A 22,649-nucleotide genomic window follows, 5' to 3' on the forward strand; every position below is an offset into this window, starting at 1 on the left:
TGAACATACTAGGAGAATACTTTTGTGATTCGGATGAGTTAAGGGTTCATTAGTTTGTGCTTGAACTTGGGGTTGAGTTTTGTGTAAGCTTAACACTAGGTACGTGGTCCATTTCTAGGTGTTTCATAAATGTGTCAAAGGTCAAAGCGCCCGGTTCAGTATCAACTGGTTTAATATATGGATATCATTAAGTTATATAAAAAGATAACTAGTATGTGTAATGATACCGGTTGACAAATCATGTAAAACATATCAATTCTATAACTCGATAACTAAATAGATTGTACCTTATAAGTAGTGCGTACGTTATAAGAAGCTGAATATCTCAATGTTTCATACCTCTTCTTAATTGGGTTGTCAAAAGATCATCTTTGGCGATGCAAAGATAGGTATTCTGATAATTGTATCACATGGATCTCTGTTGAAAAAGATACATCGATACATTTATGATGATCTCTGGCCAGTGTCGTAGTTTGAAGTTTGAAGTTTGATTCGTTTTGTTTCAATCGCGATGTTGTGTATTTGTTTTGAAAGTATGGACAGGTACAAAGCGCGTTTTATACGTTTCCATTCGAAACAACAAATAAATAGTGGTTGACAATGGAGAGTGGTGAACGTGGAACAGAGAACATGGAGTGGTAAGAGTGATAAGAGTATTCTACCATTGAGTATTGTAAGTGTGGTCACTAGTTATCATGTCTAGTATCTATAGTCCTTCTACTCTTTGTCTATCTTTTTGTCTTTCATTGTTTATTTATTTTTCAGCGTGGAATGTTTTGATTTAAAAATCGCGTCTTTATTGAATCTGGCCAAATATTATGTAAATAGCCGCCAGCCCAAAAATTTAAATCAAAATATAAAACAAATCTGAACCAAACTTTCAAAATTCAATTCCTTCTTTTTACTTTATATAACAAAGAACCAGTCCACAAGTTTGACAAGTCATATCAAATTCATTCTATACAAACTACATTCACTCTATCCATTCGCTACCACCCCCAAGCTATCACATACCTAGATACAAGGAGTTCAAGATCTCACATTCTTATTGTATTACTGGATCTTTTCATTAGCCGCTCTGCTTAGATCTGTTCAAAACATCACCAAGTATATCAAGGTTGCAAATTGCAATTTAATCAAACACAGTCGCCTTAAGTGCATTTCATATTAGGAGATAATTGTTCAATATGACAAAATTCATACCAAATGGTCAAGTTAGTGGGAATCATCTAAGTAAATTAGAAACAACTGCTGAAAAATCAATTGGTAAAGAAATTAATCTTGTTAATGGTAAAGATTTCAATCATTTAGATTTGGTTATTGAAGCTAAAAATAATAGATTAAAATCAGAATTCTTTTATATATATGATTATGAAAAATTTAATAATTGTTCACTTTTAAAAGAAAATTTTGATGTTTTATCAAGTGGTCAAATAACTCATAATTCTTCAAGATATGTTATTCATTACTTAACTATGGAATTGAAAAAAAGATTAAAAGAAATAAGATCAAATGTTAATGCTACAAAGCAAGAATTAAATATGATTTATGATGTTTTTAAACCAAGTTTAGGTCAATTTGATGATAAAGATATTATAGATGCTAATGATTTTATTAGATCTTTATTTCCATATGAAGGTTGTTCATTTACTGGTGAAAAATTAGAAAAATTAATTGCTCAATCAAATTGGATCACTTTGATTTTATCTTTAAGAATTGTTTGGTCATTATTACCAAATGCTATTTTACCTTGGAAATCTTTCCATAAATTTAATGAATCTGAAAAAAGATCAAATTTTACAAATAAACAATCATTTTATCAAGTTTTACCAACTTTTTTACCTTCACATAATCATGCTTGTGTCTTATTTGAATTTTTAGAAGTTTTGTTATACATTTTTTCAGATAATTATTTCTTAGATTTAAATCATTCAGTTGATTTAATCTTTACTGCTGGTCAAATTTGTTTTAATAGAGATGAATTTAAACCTTCCAAAAGTCAAAATGATGATGATTTAAATGAATTACAATCATTCTATTATAAAAGAGGTTATTCATTTTATCAAATTTTCATTTCTTATTTAAGATCTTTAGCTGAAGAAGCTTCATTTAATGATAAAGTTCTTTTAGAAACTTTTAAAATTCATGAATATCCACCATCTCCATATAAACCTGTTACTCAAAAGGCATTAACTTTAACTGTTCCAGCTGATGAAGATTTAGAAGAAACAAATTATTTTAAATTAATTTCAAATGCTTCAAATGCAACTTCAAGAATTTATTCATCAAATCATACTTTTACAAAATTTGAAAATAAATTTTTAGATAAATTTGAAATTAACCCACATAAAATTATTGAACATTTCTTCTCTAAATCATCAAAAAATTATTTATTAAAATTTGATAAAAATTTAAATTTTGAAAATTTTAAAGTTGGTAATGATATTAATGAATTTAGAAAAAATTTAAAAAATGGTACTTTATTTGAAAATAAAGAATTAATTTCAACATTTATTAATGATTTTAGTAGATATGGATTTGAAGGTAATAATAATGCTGCTAATCAAAATGAATCATTTGTTGCAGATACTATCAATTTTAATTTCAATTCCAAGATGGAAAATGTTGATAATAATCCTGTTAGAGTTTCTAAATTAGAAATTAGTGAATGGTTTATTAATGCATGGAAATATGAAACTTTCTTAGGTTATTTACAAAACACTGTTATTTTAAAATTAACTAAAACTATTGGTGATTGTGATTGGTTAATTATTACTTCAAATGAAAAAGTTAGTGCTAATAATCGTTATTTAACTCCACCAAGTTCTGCTGAAACTGCTATTGATAATCAAAAAGAAAAAGAATTAAGTCAATTTGGCCAAAGAAACTCAGATGATAGTCAAGCTCCAATTCAATCATCAAATAATTCATCTATAACTTCACCAAATTTACCTAAAAAGGAATTATTACCAGCTTTATCAACTAGAAGAATGAAATCTCCAAAAAATGGTGAATATAAAACTCAATCTTCAATCCCACCAACTAGATCACCACAAAAGAAAAAATCTCCAAAGAAGAATGCATTGAAAAACATTTCACATCCAAGTCCACCAAGAGATATTTCACATTTTGAAAAACAAAATCCTGATAATTTTGAAGGTTCAGGTTCTCCAAATGCTATGAAATCACCATTACCAATTATGAAAGATTTACCAAAACCTAAAAATTTTGAATCACCAGTTAAACAACAATCAATTGATGGTCAAACATTACCAGATAATGAATTAAAATCTCCAATGGCTGAAATTATTGATGTTCATGCTGATGCTCAATCTCAAGATAGTGATTTAAGTGAAAGTTATTATGATGATGATTATTATTCAAATTCGAACAATAATGATCAATTCCCATTACAAGCTCCTGGGAAATTAAATGAAGGTGATGCAACTCCAGGTACAAATGCTACACCATTGACTAATGCAAGCTCTTCAACAATTAATTCACCATCACCATCAGCAACTTCTTATGCATCTGCTAAATCAAGTAAAGAGGATATTGTTTCACCAAAACCAATTGATAAAGATTTACCAGAGATCAAAGCTTCAAATGCTAGTAATGCTTCATCATCATCTGCACCAGTACCAAGTATTGCTGTTAGAGCTTCTGTTGCATCAGGTCCACCAGTTGCACAAACTATTGAACATCCAATTAAACCACAAGCTCCAAAACCTCTTCAACAACAACAAGCACCACTTGCAACTCCATTAGATCAAACTTTTTTCCCACCACCATCAGGAATCAAAAATGATAAATTATCTTCAACTCCACCTCAACAATTATCAAAAAATAATGTTAATCCTCCACCAATTTTCAAAGATAGTCATAATACTGATTCATTAAATTCAAATACTTCAAAAGCTATGTTAAGTCAATTAGATTTGAATAAACCAACTGGTCCATACCCAAGATCTTTCAATTCACCAAATGGATTTGGTCAACCTTTACCAAAATCACCAGTTGGTTCACCTGCTAGATTTAATACTGGTCCTGTTGTTCAAGGTGGTGCTCTTCGTTCTCCAAAACCTCATCCATATCAACAATTCCAACATCAAAGTCCTCAAAAACAATCAAATACTTTTAGAAATTCAAGTGCACCAGCTCCACAACAATTACAACCACCAAGAGGACCAGGTGTTCCAAAAAATTATGTTCCAAATTCTCCAGGTTCAAGAAGTTCAAGTGCACCAAATCAATTACCACCTCCACCTTCAAATGGAATTTCAAATGCTCCAAGACAACAATTTGCTACACCACCAAATAAACCAATTGATAAATTTCCCAGTATGCCATCACCACAATTCAACTTCACAAAACCATTGAGTCAACCAAGTTCACCAAATTCAATTACTCCAAATAATAATAGTAATGAAGCTTTAAATCAATCAAATGGTAAATCTAGAAGATTTTCAAAATTAGCAGTTGCAACTAAAGATGTTCAATCACAAATTAAACAATTTTCTCAATCAAATTCACCAATTGGTCAAGCGTTCCCAAAATTTTTCAAAAAAGCATCAAGTGAAAATTTAAAAGGAATTTCAAATTCAACTTCATCAAATTCTTTAGCCCATATTAATGATGGTTCTGGTCCTGATAAAAAAACTGGTTCTTTATTAATCAATAATCCAGAATTAGAAATTAGAAATATTGATTCAATTCCAGAAATTCCATATACACCAAGAGCTTTAAGAGATCAAGCATCATCTAATGGTAGTGATTTAGAATCAAATAGACAAGGTTCATCATCAAGTTTAAATTCTAATTCTAAAAATCAAAATGAAGATTTAAAAAAAGAAATTGAAGATGATTCAAATTCTGATTTTAATAAATTAATTAATCAAAATAGACAAAGTTTTACAGGTGAAACAAGTTCAGCTAATATAAGTTCTTACTCAAATTCAAATTCAAATAAATCTTTACCTGATTTAATTGAATCAAATGAAGGTGAAGTTGAAGGTGATTCAACTGTTCAATCCAAAAATGATCATTTAAAAATTGAACAAAATTTAGATGGTTTATTAGAAGAAATTAAAGAAAGTTTAGGATCTGAAGAATCTGAAAAATTTTTCAGTACAGATGATTTATCAACAACAAAACCACAAATCAATTCAAATTGATTATCATGTATATTAGAAATCTTAAATGTGTGACATTACAATTGGACTTTTTTAAATAATATTATTTTTAGGTGTTTTCTTTTGGTTTTTATCAATTTTTATTTATGACATTTCATTTGCTTATACGTTTTTTAATAGTTTTATTCCCAGATTGAAGTTTTATGTATAATAGTGCCGTTTTATCATTTTATAAATACATTCATTAATTTAAATTTACCAAAACGTAGATCTATCAACTACGTCAAGTTATTCAAACCCTTATTCCATAGGTCATGTTTTATATATTATGTTCATTAATTACTTAATTATTATACACTTATAAAATCAGATGTACTTCTAATTTATTACAAATATGCAAAACTTTTTTTTGGTAATCATAATTCATCATGATTAATTATTGATTCAGTTTTTTTATCTTCTTCTAGTTCTTCTGGTTCTGAATCTGATTCTTCTTCTTCTTCTGAGTCTTCTGAATCTTGTTCTTCTGCTTCATCTTCTGATTCTTCTGGTTCTGAGTCTTGTTCATCTTCTGGTTTTGAATCTTGGTCTGAATCTAGATCGCCTTCTTGTTCTTCATCTGAATTTAAATCAATGGATTCATCTTCATCAGCAGTGATGTATTCTTCATCTTCATCGGATTCTGTCTTTGATTTCAAATTTGATGAAGATTCTTTATTTTCTTCTTCACTCGCTTCTTCTTCATCTTCACTTGATTCTGAATCTGATTCTGAATCTAATTCTGATTCTTCACTTGATCCTGAATCTGATTCCTCTTCCTCTTCAACATCACCAATGATCTGTTTTTCCTCGTCTTCTTCTAATTCATTTTTTTCAATTTCAACTTGGCTTGTTTCTTTTGGGGATTTGGTAGCATTCAAGGTTTCAAATTCTTTAGATTCGGTTATTTCATCATTAATTTCCTCTGATTCTGATTCTGATTCTGATTCCTCATCATTATCATCACTTGACTCTTCTGCTTCTGATTCTTCTTCTTCTTGAACTTTAGATTCTAAAGCATCTTCTTGAACTTCAGAATCTTCAACTTTTTCAACATCTTCAACATCCGGTTCTTCACCAACAACTTCAGATTCATCTTCATTCTTATCTTCATCAAAATCAGTTTTAACTTCATCATCAACTGGGATTTCTAAATCAGAAGTTTCCTTGGCTTTAATTTCATTTTCAACATTTGTTTCCAATTCTTCATCGCTTGACTCTTCATCATCCGCTTCATCAGCACTCATAACTACCTCAGTTTCAACATCTTCTGCAACTGGTGTTTCTGGGGTTGATTCATCAGTTTCAATAACTGGTGCAGGTTTAGCAACTTTAGAAACATCTTCTAATTCATCATCTTGTAAATTTGAAGAATTTAAAGTATTTGATTCTTGAATTTCAAATGAAGTTTGAGTTAATGTGCCTGTTGGTGTTGTTATTTCAATTTCTAATGGTGATGTTCCTGCAACTTTTGATTCTGATGGGACTTTATCTTTTGTTGTGGATTCTGATGAGTTGGTTAATGATGTTGATTCTGTATCTGGTTCTGAATCTGATTCTGAATCTGATGATGTTTCACTTTCTGATTCTGAATCTGATGAGTTTGAATCACTTGAATCATTTGAATCTGATTCTTCTTCAACATCTCTAACTTTCAATTCTGTTTCAGCAGGGTCTGCTTCTGTACTAGTTGATATTTCAATCTCTGTATTAATAACCTCATCGGTGGTAGTTGTAATTTCTTCATCTTTATGTAAATGTTTTGAACTTGAAAAATCATTTAATTTTGAGGCTAATTTTGAAGTTAAATTTTCAATCTCTGGATCAATAACAGTTTCTGTTTCCAACTCTTTCTCTGTTTCAGTTTGAGTTTTAGTTTTTGTTTCTAATTCCTTCTCGGTCTGAGTCTCAGTTTCAGTCAAAATACTAGTTTCAATTGGAATTGATTTCTCAATTGAACCAATTTCAGAGCTTGGTTCATAAGTTTCAGTTGAGTTCAATAAAGTTAAAAGTTTATTCTTTCTAGTCTTTCTTTTTTTAGATTTTTTAGATTTAGATTTCTTCTTCTTTTTCCCAATTGAAGTTGATGAAGTTTTATTTGAATCTGATGAGTCTGATGAGTCTGACCCGTTTAATTGTGTTATTGAACTTGTTTCATCAACAGGTTTTGAAATTGTTGGATTTATTTCAAATGATTTATATTGATTTTCTAATGGGATTGCATCTTTAAATTGTTGATTTTCAGTTTTGATTTGAGGGAACGATGTTGATTCAATTGTTGGTGTGTATTCAGATGAAGATAAAGATGTGGTTAATGGAGTCTCAATGGAATATGGTGATGATGTTTCCAATGGTGTTTCAATTGATGTTTCAGTTGATGTTTCAGCTGGTGTTTCCAATGGAGTTTCAATTGAAGGTGTTGATGTTGTTAAAGTTTTAATAACTTCTTCAATATTACTAATTGGATCTTTATTAATTTCTTCAATTAAAGTTTTAACATCATCTTGACTTGATTCAACATCAGAATTTTCCAAATTATCATTTTCAACTTGTCTTTCATCCACAATATCAGTTGTTGAAACTAAATCAGTAGTTCTTGTAATTAAATCAGTTGTAATAGTTGACTCTGGTGTTAAAGTTGATTCAATACCCAGATCTTCAGTCAAAGTAGGTCCTGAAGTTATAGATCTTTGATTCAATGTAAAATATTCACTAAAATCAACAGAATTCCCCTGGTCTCTATGTTCATACCACCATAAACCAAATTTAACCAATAATGCAAAAACCAAAATTTGGAAAGATCTCAAGAAGAAATAATAGATATAATGAGTCTCCACACCCAGTTGATCTGGAATTTCAATAATATTTATTGTATTTGATACAGAAACCGAAGCTAAAAATTTCCCATTTGGTGATGATGTTAATTTTGAAATTGATAAAAGATGAACATTATTGAAAATTTTAATTTTTTTTAATGATTGTAATTTAAATAAAATTATTGAATTTTCATTACCTGCTATTGAAATAACACCATTTTTAGAATTAATATCAATTGAATTTATTGATTTTATCTTTTTGGAAATTTGAAGATTTTGTTTTATAGTTTTCAGTTTCCCATTTAAACTTAATTTTATTAAACCAATACCAATTTCATTTTTAAAAGAGACACCTAATAAGACATGATCATTATTTATGAATTTAACTTTATTTAAATTTATATTTAAATCAAAATCAATACGACGTAATAAAGATTTTCCTGTGATTATAGAAATGATTTCAATGGTATTTGTCTTGGTGATATAAGTTAAATTTTTACCATCAGGACTTATATCAAGATCTTTAACTTCATTATTTGTTTCAATTTCATATTTTTCAAAAAGATTAACTGGATCCAAGATATGAATTATAGTTGGGATTGAACTTGACGCAATAGCAGCAATTGAACCATTTGAAGAAATATTTATAAATTTTTGATAAATAGAGGGATTAGTTTGTCCTTGTTCCAAAGAAGTAGATGTAATAAATTTTAAATGATCTTTAATATAAATAAATTTTTGTAAATTATTATTTTGTCCATTTGATTGAATTGTTGAAGTTGCTTCATTACAACCTAATAATATAACATTATTATTTGAATCCAAACAACTTGGTGCATCATTTTCATCATTTAATTTCAATTCTCTAAATTTCTTTATAGGTTTTTTCAATTTGTTTAAATTTATTGTTAATGCAGTTAATCTATTTGATATTTCATTATTACCTTCACCACCACCACCTGTAACTAATAAAGTTTGATCATTAAGAAATTTAGCACCATATATGGGATAACCAATGTCATAAACAGCGGTATTGAATTTGACCATCTTGACCTTTGAATTGACCTTTGAATTGACTTTGTTCTAGTTGATTTTGTTGTTCTAATTGTTGTTCTTTGTTTATTCGTTGTTAACTTTCGTTTTTTTAGCGCTTAAAATAAACAAAGAATGAAATGTATTTTTTTCAAATTCCTCTTTCATTACCCTTTTAGGAAGTCAACAAGATCACCAGAAGCACCAGACATGTCACCAGAAGCAACAGGATCAACAGAAACAACTACAGAAAAAACTGATAAAAGTATAAAAACATAGACATTAACGACGTGAATATTAAAAGATTAAAATTAAAGCGAATGGTATCAATTGGCAATGCAAAACAGTATAAACAAATAGTAAATTAACAAAAAGGGTCTTATTTCAATTCATAATTCTTCAATTGGGTGAATAAAGTATCATTTTGAGCATGTTCTTGTTCTATTGGTTCATTAATTATTGGATCATTGAATTTAATAGCAATACTTTCTCTTCTATGATGATGTCTTTTACATAAATCATTATGAATATGATTTGAATCACATGAAGATATTGAATTTGATTGATCTGTATTTGATTCATCATCATTTATATGAGTACAATTTGTTAAGATAGATGATTTTCTTGAACTTGGTGATTGAATTTTATAATCATTTATATGATCATTATTATTATTATTATTTTGTTTTTGAATTGTTGGTAATGAAGTTGATCTTAATAAAAGTGGTGGTTTTGGACGTTGATTAGTTTGATTAAATGAACTTTGAACCATGGAATTTCTTGGTGAAGTTGAAACTGATTGTGATATACTTTGTGGAGTTTTTGAATTATTATAATACATTAATCTTGCATTTAAAGGCGAATTTATTGAATCTGTTATTGATTCTTGATCAAATTTGATTTCACATCTTGAGTTTCTTGGAGATGATGATGATGATGAAGGTGATTGATTGATTGTTGTTGTTATATGTGATGGATAAGCTGTATCTATAGTGTTGATCATGGTGACCAGCTAGTAATATATATATATGACTTTGTTGATTATATGGTTTGATTTAAGGAACAGATCAGAATTTTATAAATTTTTATACATTCCATGAAATAATGATCCAATGAAATGAAATGAAACAATAATTATATGTGGGACATATAAGGGACCATCTGCTTATAAAAGAAACGGTGTTAAAGCAGGCTGTATTAAACAATCTAATGTACCTGGTGGTAATTAAGCAATAATGTTAAACAGTACTTTTATTATATTAGATTGCTGAGCAGTGAGCAATGTCTGGTATTAGGTATAAAAAAGTACAATATGGTTATATGGGAATATGATTATACTTAAATATAGTAGTACTATGGACTAGTTTACTTTTATAGTATTGGTCTAGATCAGATGATTAAGTTTGTTTCCTAGTTTGTTAAGTTTAAAGTTTGACTCCAAAAGGTTTTTGATCTGGGGTACTTGATCATGATTCATGAACATCACGCCATTAATAGGGTGATATGGGTAATACAGGAAAACAATAAACAATAGACAATAGACAGTAATACAATCAATGCACTTCTATGATACGATAAACTGATTATATTATATACTATCTATTTATTGATCGATCACAGACGTTGTAATTGTTTAGATCTTTTCTTTCCTTTTAATTGTTGCTCATAGCTCATAGCAACGTTCAATGTAGGAACACAGAAGATCAAGAAGTACATCATGCAACAACAACAACAATAACAATAATATAATAACAATATAATTATAGTACAACAAGTAACACAATATAAATGGATTTCTTCACTCCATGATCCTTTAATTACCTTCCCTTTTACTTCCCTTCATTTCCCTTAGTTATTACTTCACCGGTGCAATTACCCCTTCGGGAATCCATCTCCCTATAACTCCATTTAAAATAACTTAACCCATAATACATCTCAAAATAATCCAATTAATCTCCAAGAAACTGGGAATTAAAGCCAAAACGGTCAACAATAGTCCATATTATTACAATATACGCCACTTAATTAACACAACACCCCTTTCTATTGTATTCCCTTGTACTTAAATTCATTCATTTATCCTGTTCGTGAACCTCTTCTCCGGAAAAACTATTAAAGCACATAATTTTCCCCTGAAATTTTCCACCTTGAGACATAATCAACAACAAAACATAAACAACAACAAAAACATAACAACAATGGCTCCATTAAACTTAGGTTTCGTCGGTACTGGTATCTTTGCCACTGATAAACATTTACCAACTTTCCAAAAAAATCCAGAACATTTCAAACCAATTGCTGCTTTTAATAGAACAAGATCCAAAGCTGAAACATTTGCTGAAAAAGCCCAAATTGAATCAAATCATATTTATGATTCACTTGATGATATCTTGAAAGATCCAAAAGTTGATTTCATTGATGCCCTGTTACCAGCTCAAAATAATAATGAAACTATTCAAAAGGCAATTCAAGCTGGTAAACCAATCATTGTCGAGAAACCAATTGCTGCTGATTTGAAAGATGCCCAAAAAATTGTTCAATTATCAAGAGAAACTGAATTACCAATCTTAATTGGTGAACAATGGATTTATTTTAAATCAGTTGATTTAATTAAAGAAAGATTAGAAAAAATCGGTCCAATCATTTCATTCACTTATAGATCAACTGGTCCTTTCTATAATCAAAATAAATATTTACAAACTTCATGGAGACAAAACCCAAAACATATTGGTGGATTCTTAAGTGATGGTGGTGTTCATCAATTAGCCTTATTAACAGAAGTCTTAGGTGAAGTTTCCACTATAAATGCTCATACAAAACAAGTTCGTAAAGAATCTGGTACTGATGATATCTTATTCTCTACTGTTAAATTAGAAAATGATGTTATTGGAACTTTTACTTATGGGTCTGCATTTGGCGCTGTGGAAAAACATGGTTCTTTTATTATTTATGGATTAAATGGTTCAATTACTTTAGATTTTAGTGCTAAAAATCCTCATAAAAAGTTAACTACATTAATTGGTACCTATGGTGAAGAAATTAAAGATGAAGAAGTTTTAGAATTTGATGAAGATCCAACCCAGGGTGTTGGTTTAGAATTTGAAAATTTTTATCAAGCTGTTACTACTAAAGATAAATCAATTTTAAAATCTACTCCAGAGAAAACTTATCATCATTTAGCTATTATTGCAGCTGCTTTAGAAAGTTCACAAAAAAATGGTGATACAGTGGAAATTTCAAAGCCATAGACTTCTATTAATTGAATTATATAATACACAGCTTGGCCTATATTTGTTTATTTCTTCTTGTTAAAATTGTAGAAATTCCTGCTGAAATTATAGAAACACCCAATATAACAACAAGCATCATATTTGAATATTCAAAAGTTCTTGCCTTATCTTCAGGCCATCCACTATACAGGGCATAAGTTGCCATTACAGAGCCCAAATTACCTAACCCACTAACTAAGGCACTTGAAACAGCAATACCAATATCACCATATTTTGAACCAAATATTTCTGAAGTCATTGACATACATGTTGGCACTGTAGGACCTAAACCAAAACCTGAAATTAATAATCCACCATATCTTGACCATTTCCCCTGTGCATAATTACAAACCACAAGACCAATTATAATTATTAAAGTTGCCAATGAAAAAATCAATGGTTTAAATTTTTTAAAAATATCAGAAAATGGAGTTATTAACAAGATTGCACCTAAATCAAATAACCAAATTGGTGCATATAATAAACTAACATTTATAGAACTAACACCTAACACTGCTTTAATTAATGTTGTACCAAAAACTGCTAGACCAAAACCAGTCCCTACGACACCAAAATACATCATTATTAATGGCCAAACATTTATATCTTTGAAAATATTCCAAACATCTTTCAACCCCCAATTGATCTTTTTGTTATAATGAGACATTTCTCTCTGATGTAATTCATGTTCTTCAGGTGTCAATGGGAAAACATTCAATTTTTTCAATCTGTTGATGATACCAAACTTGGAAGTTGCTTCATATCTAGATAAATCATTATCAGGTAACCAAACTAATAATAACAAACTAACAAAAATCGTAATAACCCCATAAACCAAGAATAACCATCTCCAACCTTCCAATCCATGAATCATATCCATCTTTTGGAATCCAGCAGCAACAAGCCCGGCAGCAGCAGCACTTAATTGAGCAGCAGTGAAATAATATCCTATTCTTCTTGTGATTCTATGAGGTGGATACCATAAACTAACATAATAACTTAAACCAGGCCATGTTCCAGCTCCTGCAATCCCACTGATGAATCTAACTGCAATAATACCACCTGAATTTGATAAAGAGGCATAACATGCATACACAAGACCAACGGTGAATACAATACGTGATAACCAAGCTTGTGGTGCTAATCTTGTCATGATCATATTCATAGGGACATCAAATATGATATAACCAACATAATATAATGCTGATGCTGTTGAAGTGTCATGAGTTGTTAGTTTCAAAGTTTGAGAAAGGGAATGATGAGATTCTGAATTCATTGTTAGGGTGTTACCATAAGCTGATGAACCAAATGATGTTAGGAAATATAATAACCATAATGCTGGGATTATTCTTAGGTCTAATTTCCAATAAATTTTGTTTAGTCTTTGAAGTTCCTCTGGTGTGAATTCTGGAAGGTAGTTTTCTTCTTCTTGTTCTTGAGTTTGAACTAGATTTTTAGGGTTCTCTTCATTTTTGGAAGATATTGATGAATTGATATCAGTCATTTTTGAAAAGTTTGGTCTTCTTTGAATATGAAAATGTATTATACTCAAGGATTCAACGACCTTTATAATGTATCCTTAAACAAACACCCAAATAAAATCTCAACGTTGATAATCAATCGTATGACTCCTATCTAAAATCTATAAAATGTGTAAATCATTCAAAAACAATTCATAAACTATTTATACAAAAAAATTCAAAAACCCAACAATATAACAAACGTCAACTTTGATTACCAGCTTTGAGGTGAAAAAAAATAAAAATTATGCATTTATTTACATGATGATTCGTGATTATTACCGGATTTGGTAATTTTGATGAATCATTTTGACAAAACCCGACATATATAAAGAATAGTTATTTTATCAAGTTTATGAATAAGTATAAGAAGTACGGCTTGAACATTATATATTATAGGGTTTGAATCGTTTGATTAACTACGGTTGGTTTTATAATTCATATGGAAATGGTCATATGAGATATGATATTAATCTCATGTATATGTGAATAGAAAACATTAAGCAATTGTACAATTCAATGTACATTAAAATCTTTTTGAAAGATTCATCGAACCTGTCTATGATCTTTAATATATATACAAATAATTTCATTTCTCTCACTCTCCTTTTGTTAGCTTATGATAACATGATATTCATTTCCCAATCTTTATGAACACTAAACCAACTATCATTTTCTTGTTTAGTATCTCTTCTTCTCCAAACTTCAAACATGATTTGTCTTGCACCCCAATATGAACCCACACCAGTTTTACTTAATGATGCTGCCCATTCTTTAAAACGATTTTGTAACTCGGGACTGATTGCGGAACAACCACCAATAAAACCTTGCCAAAATAATGGAATCATTTTAATTTTCCCCTGATCCATTAATTTTTGTAATGATTCAAGATGTTCAATACATCTTTCTGAATATTTTTGTAATAGCACATGACTTAAATCTCTAACCATTGTAAAATAATAAATAATTAATGAATTATAAAAACTCATACAATGATGATAAATCCCCTCATGTGATGCACTTAGGAATTCTCCTGTGGTTTCTTCTTTTAATTTCCATTCATTTATCCATGATAATAATTTAGATTCAAAACTTAAACATAATTCATCAATATATTCTTTTTTAGTTTCTGTTTCTCCCTTTCCTTCGATATAAAATCTAATTTTTAATAAATTAACAGTATCACTAAATAATAAAATCATAGAATTTGGTAATCCATATAATGCATCTGTTAATAATAATTCTTTTGAAACTTTTGATGATGATGTATTATTTTCATCAATAAAAGCTGGTGAATAAGCACTTGGTGTAGTTCTTTCACTTAATATAGCAGAAACTTCTTCTTTATCAATAATATTTGAAGTTTTAATCCCACCATTTTCATTTTTATTAGCTTCAGGTGATTCAATAAAATTTTCTAAATTTTTGGAAGTGTTAAAAAAAACTTTTTCAACTTTTTCACGTAATTGATCACTTATAGTATTTAAATTTTCAAAATTTGTTGAATCTTGCATATTTTTTAAAAAACTGAAAATTCGATGTAATAATTTTGCCTTATGACTAACTATTGGTCTTTCAATCATTCTTTTTGATATAATCTCTTCACAAACTGAAATATGATATTGACAATCAGACATTGTACCCCAAACGATATCAATTGTATTCATTGATAAAATAGCAGTAACAACATCTTTATAACGTTCAGTTTTCAAATCTGGTACATCACTTTCCAACATTTTTTTCAAAAAAGCTGAAGCTTGTAATCTTAATTCAATACCCAAGTTAAGGAAAAATTTTGTCTCAGGTGAACCTTTTTCATATCTTGATTGTAAATTAAAACATGATACAGCCAAAAGAGCATTCAATAATGAAGATCTTGAATTTGGGGTATGACCAAGACCACTTAAATCTCCAATAGCTCTCAAGGCTCTTGGGAAATAAATAGTTTTCCATGGATTTTTAGGGAATGCCACCACAGTCATTAAATCTGCAACTTCATTTATATAATGTTGTAATAAAAATCTTGTTAATGGAGATATTTGTAATGAAGTATTTGAAATCGGTATAGAAGATGGAATGTTTTCTTTCGTTGGTAATGTTAAAATTTTAATAATTTCTTCTGGCATCTTGGATTCAAATGTACTTATAATGATATCACCATCTTCTTCATTTTCAACTTCTTCTTCTTGGATAGTACCCTGTGTATGATTGTTTAAACCTTGAGAAATACTTTCATTCTCAATATTCAAATGAGTTGGATGTGAAGATCTTAAGACATTGAAAACTTCTTTATCATAAGGATATAAATCAGGTATATTAAAAGCATCATTTTGCAAAGCCATTGGAGTATCTGTATTTGTTGTTGCAAATGGAGTCATAAAATCAAAATTATTATAATTATCATTAAAAGTAGCAGCTGTGGCAGATAACATTGCATCATATCTTAATTCATTGGATAGCCATTCATTATTTAAATTATTTAACTTGTTTTGTTCTTCAAATATATTTCCTAATTGAACATTAACCTCACCATTTTTTTGCCGTATATTTGAAGAATCATTATTATTACTAGTTTTATTATGATTTAATATAGGTGATTCAGTTCTATTATCTTGATTTATTGATGAAGGAGAATCAGCATTATTTCTATATTTTGTCTTGTTTAATTTTCTTCTTTTCCTCATTAGATGTGATGGAATATTTCTTAACCCTTCAAAAACACCAAATGGACCTTGCATCCAAGTTTGATTATATTCAATCAAACTATATTCAGGACTATGCAATAGCCCAAGATCTCTATCCATTTCTTCATAAGTTTCATATTCTCGATCATATTTAACAAAATCAATATTACGTCTTTGGAAAGATTTTTCATTATTATTACCTTCATCATCATCATTATCATCTTTTGATGATGCGGGTAATTGATACCCATATTTATCAAACTTAATAGGTCTTGACCAACATAGGTTAATTTGATAACCAGCACAGATTAAACCAGATTTTTCACATCTTTTACAAAAAGGTTTCCCCAAATCACATTTAATCTTTCTTGAACGACAAGTAGCACAACCGGTAAAAGTTTTAGTCTTCTTCTTCTTGACTGGTTTAGCATTCTTGAGGGCCTTCGTCATTGTAACAAAACCACCTGGGACCAAACGTGAACCAAACTTCAACAATCAACCCAACCGTAACCAAAATCTGAACGTTTGTCGACCTTTTGCGTTGTTTCTGTTTGGATGCTTACAATTAGTCAATAATTAATTTACAACATGGGCGCGGTGGTCGGATGTGGCTGCCGGAGTCACGTTCCCGCGAATCACAATTCCGACCATTTGGAATTAATATGAAAACCGCCATCAACGATAAACAAAAGATAACATCAGAAAGACAGGCGTTGATGGACAATTGGTGAAGATGTCTGCTGCTGATAGAAAGAGAAAGAAGGTCAAATTCTTCACTTCGGATGTCAAGTCATTGCTCTACGCTTTCGGGGATGTTGAGAACCCATTACCAGAGACTGTGAATGCATTAGAAGATATATTAATTACTTATATTATTGATACTTGTCATGAAGCTTCAGCATTTGCTAAAACCACAAAGAGACAGAAGATAAAAGTTGATGATTTTAAATTCGTACTACGAAGAGATCCAGTTAAACATGGTCGTGTCCAGGAATTATTAAATTTACAAAAAATCATTCAAGATGCAAGAAAACAATTTGATAATAGTGAAGGTAAATCATTGAAGAATGCAAATTATGTTGCTGAAGATGATGATGATGATGAAAAGGGAAGTGATAAAGATGACGGTGATGATAAAGAAGAATTAGATCTTGGTGATTTGACTACAACATCGGTTAATACTACAACTAATGGTATTCCAAGTAGTTCACAAATTTCAAATGATACAAGTTTAATATCAACTACAACAAAGAAGGGTAAAAAGAATGATAAAACCGCTGAACAAGATCCAAAAAAGAAACCAAAGAGAAAATATAATAAAGATCCTAATAAGGAAAGAAAACCTTATAAAAAAAGGGCTAAAAAGGGTGAACAACCAAATGTTGCAACACCAAAATGATAATTTTAATGACCAACTACAATTTTTAATGAAATCTATAACTTTGTTTTATTTATTTTTTTTCTATATGTACAATATACTATAAAAATCAAAAAACTCCTTTAAATTCCTTATTGTAAAATTTTATATAAATATTCTTCAGATTCTTCTTGTGAATAAGCTTTATTACCAATAAATAAATTCCACCATTGATTGAATTTAAATAATCCAATATGGAAAAGGTTTTTTGGTAAGTTTAAATAACTATTAAAAATAAATTTTAATGCACCATTGACTGCATTCAATTCTTGATAAAATGCAGATTTTAATGTCTTGTTATCATTCACTTCATCAAATTCTTCACGATCATCTTCAAATTCAAAATCTTCTTGAGATTCTAATGATGGTGCTCTATATGTATTCTTATCTAATGGAACTTCATCTTCAGGTTCAATACCAAGATTTAAATAATTAAAATTTTGAATTGATTCAATTGATTTAGTTAATCTATCAAAAGTATTAAATAATGATTTAATTTCATTTTTTTTCAAACTTTTCAAAACTTTTGGTGATTCAAATAAAATTTTCAATGCAGTGGCATAACCTGTTGATTGAATTTTTCCCCATAATCTACATCTATCACATGTAACACAATCCATTAATCTTGTAACGTTTTTAAATTTTAATTTGAATTCTTCTTTGATTTCTGAATTTTCAAACATTAAATCTTCATTGAAAATCTGTAAATCATGTGGTAAAGCTTCAATTATCTTGTTGATTTGTCTTTTGATAGAACGATCTTTACCCAAATCTAAAGTATTAAATTTAATTTCATTTAAATATGGTGAAATTTTCAATAATGATCTAATAACTAATGCATAATTGAAATAAATATTTTCAATACGTTCAGGGAAATCACCAACTTTAAATTTAAATAATTCAAGATTTGGTTCCCATGAATTTGTAATATTATTATAATATTCATTTGATAAATGAGTAGAAACTGATGAATGAAATCCAGAAATAATTTGGAAGAAAACTTTTTGTTCAATATCACATTCACCTTCTAATTGATTTTGATAAATCATACCCCAAATATTTCTTTCTGGTGTTGGAATATAACCTGTAAATCTTTCAGGATTTCTTGAAATATCAATTATAACACCATTTTTTTCATCTAAATCACACCATTCATCATCTTCTTCCTGAGCTTGACCTTGTTGTTGTTTTGGACATAATGAATCCAAGAATGAATCTTGATTAATATCACCTAATTTCTCAACTTGTTCATCAACATCATAATCATATTCATTTGTATGAACATCAAGATCTAATTGACAACCTGGACTAAAACATATAGATTGACATTCAAAAAATGGACATTGCATATCTAAATTGAATTGATAATGTTTGAAATAATCATTTTGAACTAATGAATGAACATTTGAACGAATTTGAGAATTTATATTATTAATTTCATTATAAGTTAAATCACAACATTCATTATTAATATTTTTATTTGAATCAACATCAAATAAATTAGTGGCAATTGTAATGGGTATTAATGACAATAACGTTATAAGTTTCATTATTTTAGTCTTTTTGTAATCCAAATGTACCTAAATCCAAATAAAATGGTTTGAAAAGATTGAAAATTGCCACTTTTCTCTTCTTTTTATATTGTTATTTATAAACGAGAAGATTCGATGAAGTGTCATTTTTGATTTTTATTATAAATCGGAAGACGGTTTAAAAAAAAAGAAAACGCCAAATTTGATCCGCGATTATGTGAGCGATTAGTCATCTTATCAGGGTTTAATCAATTCTTGTTCAAAGATTTCCTTAATGACATCTAAGATTTGGATGTTTTCCTGTTGAAGTTCTCTTTGGATGATCAGGTTATTGAGGTTGACACTGTTGTTGTTGTTCTGGTGGTTGTTTTGTCTATTTTGTTGTTTTTGTTGTGGTTGATTATGTCTCTTATTGGGTTGTTGAGAATTATTTGAATTTCTTCTTTTTCTATTGGATTGTTGTTTGTTTGTTGATTGTTGTTCTGCTTTTGATGGTTCTGATTTCTCCTCTACCACTCTCTTATTGGAGATCTTCTTCATCCAGTTTAATTTTCTTTGTTTAATCCATTCTTCTATATCTTGTTCTGTATTCAGCATAATATTTGTACCGAAAACAGGTACTGATTGTTTCTTCTTATCATCTGATTGTGGTTCAACTTTCTCATTAGTCTTATTAGTTTCATTTTCTGATTTCTTTAGTTCTTGCTTTGCATCTTTTTCCCGTTCCTCATTAGGTAGATGACTTGGTAAACTTGACACATTCTTTGGGATTTGATTTGGTAATTGGTTTGGTAAATGAGTAGGTAAATCAAAAGGTAATGATGATTTTGAGCTTTTAGAATTGTTGGTGTTCCCGTAGATCTGATCCATTCTCTTCTGCTTTGAATCGATTGCCTATAAATTTGTTGTTTGTTACTTGTTTGTTTTGAATTAAAGGATCTTTGTTGACATTTGAAAAAATTTGAATAATATTTGAAAATTCGCGGGTATTTTCATGGGTATTAACTTCGAAGGCTTATTCATCTCTACTTATTGAATCCCTGCTATGAAGCTATGAGAGAATCCATAATGTGATATGATTGGCTCAGTCAAACACTCACTAAAACTCTCAAATCATCTCTCAATATACTCTCAACGTTTTGCGTGACAATTCAAAATATCACATAGCTTGAGCAGCTTTAGTGAGCATATAAATATACCCGTGGATACATGGCAGTTCATACTAATTTTACTCATTAAAGAGCTCAATTTGATTATCTGTCGAGCTTGTGAAGAAAAACTTTATAAACCTTCTGAACTCTTTCATTATATTTTGTTCTTTCTTCTTCACTTCACAATTTTTTTACATCAAATATTCATAATCATATAAACACTCAGCATGACAGAAGCATTAGAAACTCCACCACAAAGATCAAGTAAGATACATACTTGTGTTAAACTCTTACTTAAAGTCATCTCGGAAGAAACATTATTCAAAGTTTTTCAGAAACTTGGTTTTATCACCCCCGATTCATATTATAAACCTACACTTAAAAGTCTTTCAAATTGTCTTGAAGGTGTCTATATACTTGATATTCTACCTTATCTCAACAAATACAATTGGAAACTAAAAACAGCTGGATTTTGGTTAAGATATCATGTCTCAAGACCATTTGTTCTTACTAAGAGGACTTTAAATTCTTTTTATGAAGAACATAGAAGCTCAATCATACGTATGAAGTCAATTTTCAAATCAATTAAAGAGAAATCAACATTAATAAACAAACCATCAGTTAGTCCAGTCACAAATTTGAAATCATGTTTTCCTATTGAAATTTGGCTTTTGATTGTTAAATTTGGTGATCTTGAACCAGCAAACTTGATTAGAGTGAACAAAGATTTGTTCCAAGTATTTGCTCCAGTGGTGTATCGCTCAATCCATTTGGACTTATCAATTGCTTCAAGTGAAATTATTAAGAAACATCATGCACATTATATAAAGTTTGGTGATACATATTACTTTCAATCACCTAATCCATTTCAGCTTTATGAAAGTTGGAAAGAAAATCAAAATGCTGAATTTGAATTCTTAGATATATCCCATACCAAAATTTCTAATGAACAAAAACTTAAAAATGAAATCATACTTGAATCAGGTGTTTCAATAATTTCAGAAACAAGATTGATTAGGAAGTTTAAAGATGTTCATAATTTTTTCAAGTGGGTTATTTCAAATGAACATTCTTTACTTTTCAAATTCATCAAAGAATTAACATGTAACATCACAATGCTTGATGTTGATGCCCATAGAAATATTATGGTTGATGGTTCAAGTACATTTAGTGAAACACACGAGTTTCTTTCACAAAATAAAAGCTTGAATGTTTATAAGTCAAAAGGTATTCCATTTTTATCCTTTGATTTATCGCCTGATGTATACGAAGACTACATTAAAGAAATGAAACCATTCCCAGATGAATATGAAGATGTTATGCGAATATTCAAATCAACTGAAAGATGTCCAGGAACTTCTACTTCTCTACCTGATCATCCACATTATCAATACTTAGTAATGTGTGGAATAATAAGTGATCATCTTCAACTTGAGCAAAAAAGATCAAAGTTGTCTAAAATTAAAAAAGAAAATGATCTTGTGGAATTGAATCCCTTCAATGATTGGTCTCGTAAATGTGTTGATCAAGAATCTCAACTTTTTTCAAAATTTGAATGTGAAAAGAAAGGATTTAAGACAATTCAAGTTTCAGGACATTCATTTTTAAAATCTTTCGAAATTCAAGAATTCTTATCCGAGTTTTGTGGATTATTATCTACTCGTCTTAGTGATAATCTTGAAAATACTTCTATAATGGTTTCGGGAATTGAAAGGTCTCACATAACTCCAAACAGAACAAGATTTGGACGTTTGATAAATTCATATGATTTGGGATATGTGAACCATCCAGAAACAATCATCATAAATAGACAATGATATCAATATATTATGATATGTTGATATGATATTCTCATGGTTATATATTTGTTATATATATTAGTATTAGAATTGAAATAGCTGCTAGGAATCACATCATGTTAAAACATGTATATATATATATATATACTGTTTATATAAATGTTGAGATAACTGGTACCAGCTATATAAATATTGAATTAGCCTGAGCTGGTTATGTAAATGATTTTCCAGCCATTTATATAGCCCGGCCGGGTTTAG

The 22,649-nt window shown here is 29.3% G+C and overlaps 10 protein-coding genes across 10 annotated transcripts; 4 read left to right on the forward strand and 6 right to left on the reverse strand.

The window, feature by feature from the left end:
- Positions 1-1,187: 1,187 nt before the first annotated feature.
- On the forward strand, positions 1,188-5,174 carry BN7_1488 (Cell surface glycoprotein; the record flags this gene model as incomplete). Its single annotated transcript, XM_011277945.1, has 1 exon — positions 1,188-5,174. One exon carries the CDS (start codon positions 1,188-1,190, stop codon positions 5,172-5,174), a length of 3,987 nt encoding a protein of 1,328 aa, XP_011276247.1.
- A 374-nt stretch (positions 5,175-5,548) lies between these two features.
- Positions 5,549-9,034, reverse strand: SEC12 (Sar family guanine nucleotide exchange factor SEC12; the record flags this gene model as incomplete). Its single annotated transcript, XM_011277946.1, has 1 exon — positions 5,549-9,034. The coding sequence occupies one exon, from the start codon at positions 9,032-9,034 to the stop codon at positions 5,549-5,551; it is 3,486 nt and encodes a 1,161-aa protein (XP_011276248.1).
- Positions 9,035-9,398: 364 nt separating this feature from the next.
- Positions 9,399-10,022, reverse strand: BN7_1490 (uncharacterized protein; the record flags this gene model as incomplete). Its single annotated transcript, XM_011277947.1, has 1 exon — positions 9,399-10,022. One exon carries the CDS (start codon positions 10,020-10,022, stop codon positions 9,399-9,401), a length of 624 nt encoding a protein of 207 aa, XP_011276249.1.
- A 1,195-nt stretch (positions 10,023-11,217) lies between these two features.
- On the forward strand, positions 11,218-12,267 carry BN7_1491 (uncharacterized protein; the record flags this gene model as incomplete). Its single annotated transcript, XM_011277948.1, has 1 exon — positions 11,218-12,267. One exon carries the CDS (start codon positions 11,218-11,220, stop codon positions 12,265-12,267), a length of 1,050 nt encoding a protein of 349 aa, XP_011276250.1.
- Positions 12,268-12,304: 37 nt separating this feature from the next.
- On the reverse strand, positions 12,305-13,792 carry BN7_1492 (Vitamin H transporter 1; the record flags this gene model as incomplete). Its single annotated transcript, XM_011277949.1, has 1 exon — positions 12,305-13,792. One exon carries the CDS (start codon positions 13,790-13,792, stop codon positions 12,305-12,307), a length of 1,488 nt encoding a protein of 495 aa, XP_011276251.1.
- A 633-nt stretch (positions 13,793-14,425) lies between these two features.
- On the reverse strand, positions 14,426-16,942 carry ARG81 (Arg81p; the record flags this gene model as incomplete). Its single annotated transcript, XM_011277950.1, has 1 exon — positions 14,426-16,942. One exon carries the CDS (start codon positions 16,940-16,942, stop codon positions 14,426-14,428), a length of 2,517 nt encoding a protein of 838 aa, XP_011276252.1.
- Positions 16,943-17,225: 283 nt separating this feature from the next.
- Positions 17,226-17,891, forward strand: TAF13 (Taf13p; the record flags this gene model as incomplete). The annotated part of the gene is made up of 1 exon (XM_011277951.1): positions 17,226-17,891. The coding sequence occupies one exon, from the start codon at positions 17,226-17,228 to the stop codon at positions 17,889-17,891; it is 666 nt and encodes a 221-aa protein (XP_011276253.1).
- Positions 17,892-18,001: 110 nt separating this feature from the next.
- On the reverse strand, positions 18,002-19,459 carry ERO1 (ER oxidoreductin; the record flags this gene model as incomplete). Its single annotated transcript, XM_011277952.1, has 1 exon — positions 18,002-19,459. One exon carries the CDS (start codon positions 19,457-19,459, stop codon positions 18,002-18,004), a length of 1,458 nt encoding a protein of 485 aa, XP_011276254.1.
- Positions 19,460-19,678: 219 nt separating this feature from the next.
- On the reverse strand, positions 19,679-20,311 carry BN7_1496 (Ribosome assembly 1 protein; the record flags this gene model as incomplete). Its single annotated transcript, XM_011277953.1, has 1 exon — positions 19,679-20,311. One exon carries the CDS (start codon positions 20,309-20,311, stop codon positions 19,679-19,681), a length of 633 nt encoding a protein of 210 aa, XP_011276255.1.
- A 508-nt stretch (positions 20,312-20,819) lies between these two features.
- On the forward strand, positions 20,820-22,409 carry BN7_1497 (uncharacterized protein; the record flags this gene model as incomplete). Its single annotated transcript, XM_011277954.1, has 1 exon — positions 20,820-22,409. One exon carries the CDS (start codon positions 20,820-20,822, stop codon positions 22,407-22,409), a length of 1,590 nt encoding a protein of 529 aa, XP_011276256.1.
- Between the last annotated feature and the right edge of the window lie 240 nt (positions 22,410-22,649).

This window comes from Wickerhamomyces ciferrii, contig 00030 (genome assembly GCF_000313485.1).
Source record: "Wickerhamomyces ciferrii WGS project CAIF00000000 data, strain NRRL Y-1031 F-60-10, contig 00030, whole genome shotgun sequence".
NCBI lineage: Eukaryota > Fungi > Ascomycota > Saccharomycetes > Phaffomycetales > Wickerhamomycetaceae > Hansenula > Hansenula ciferrii.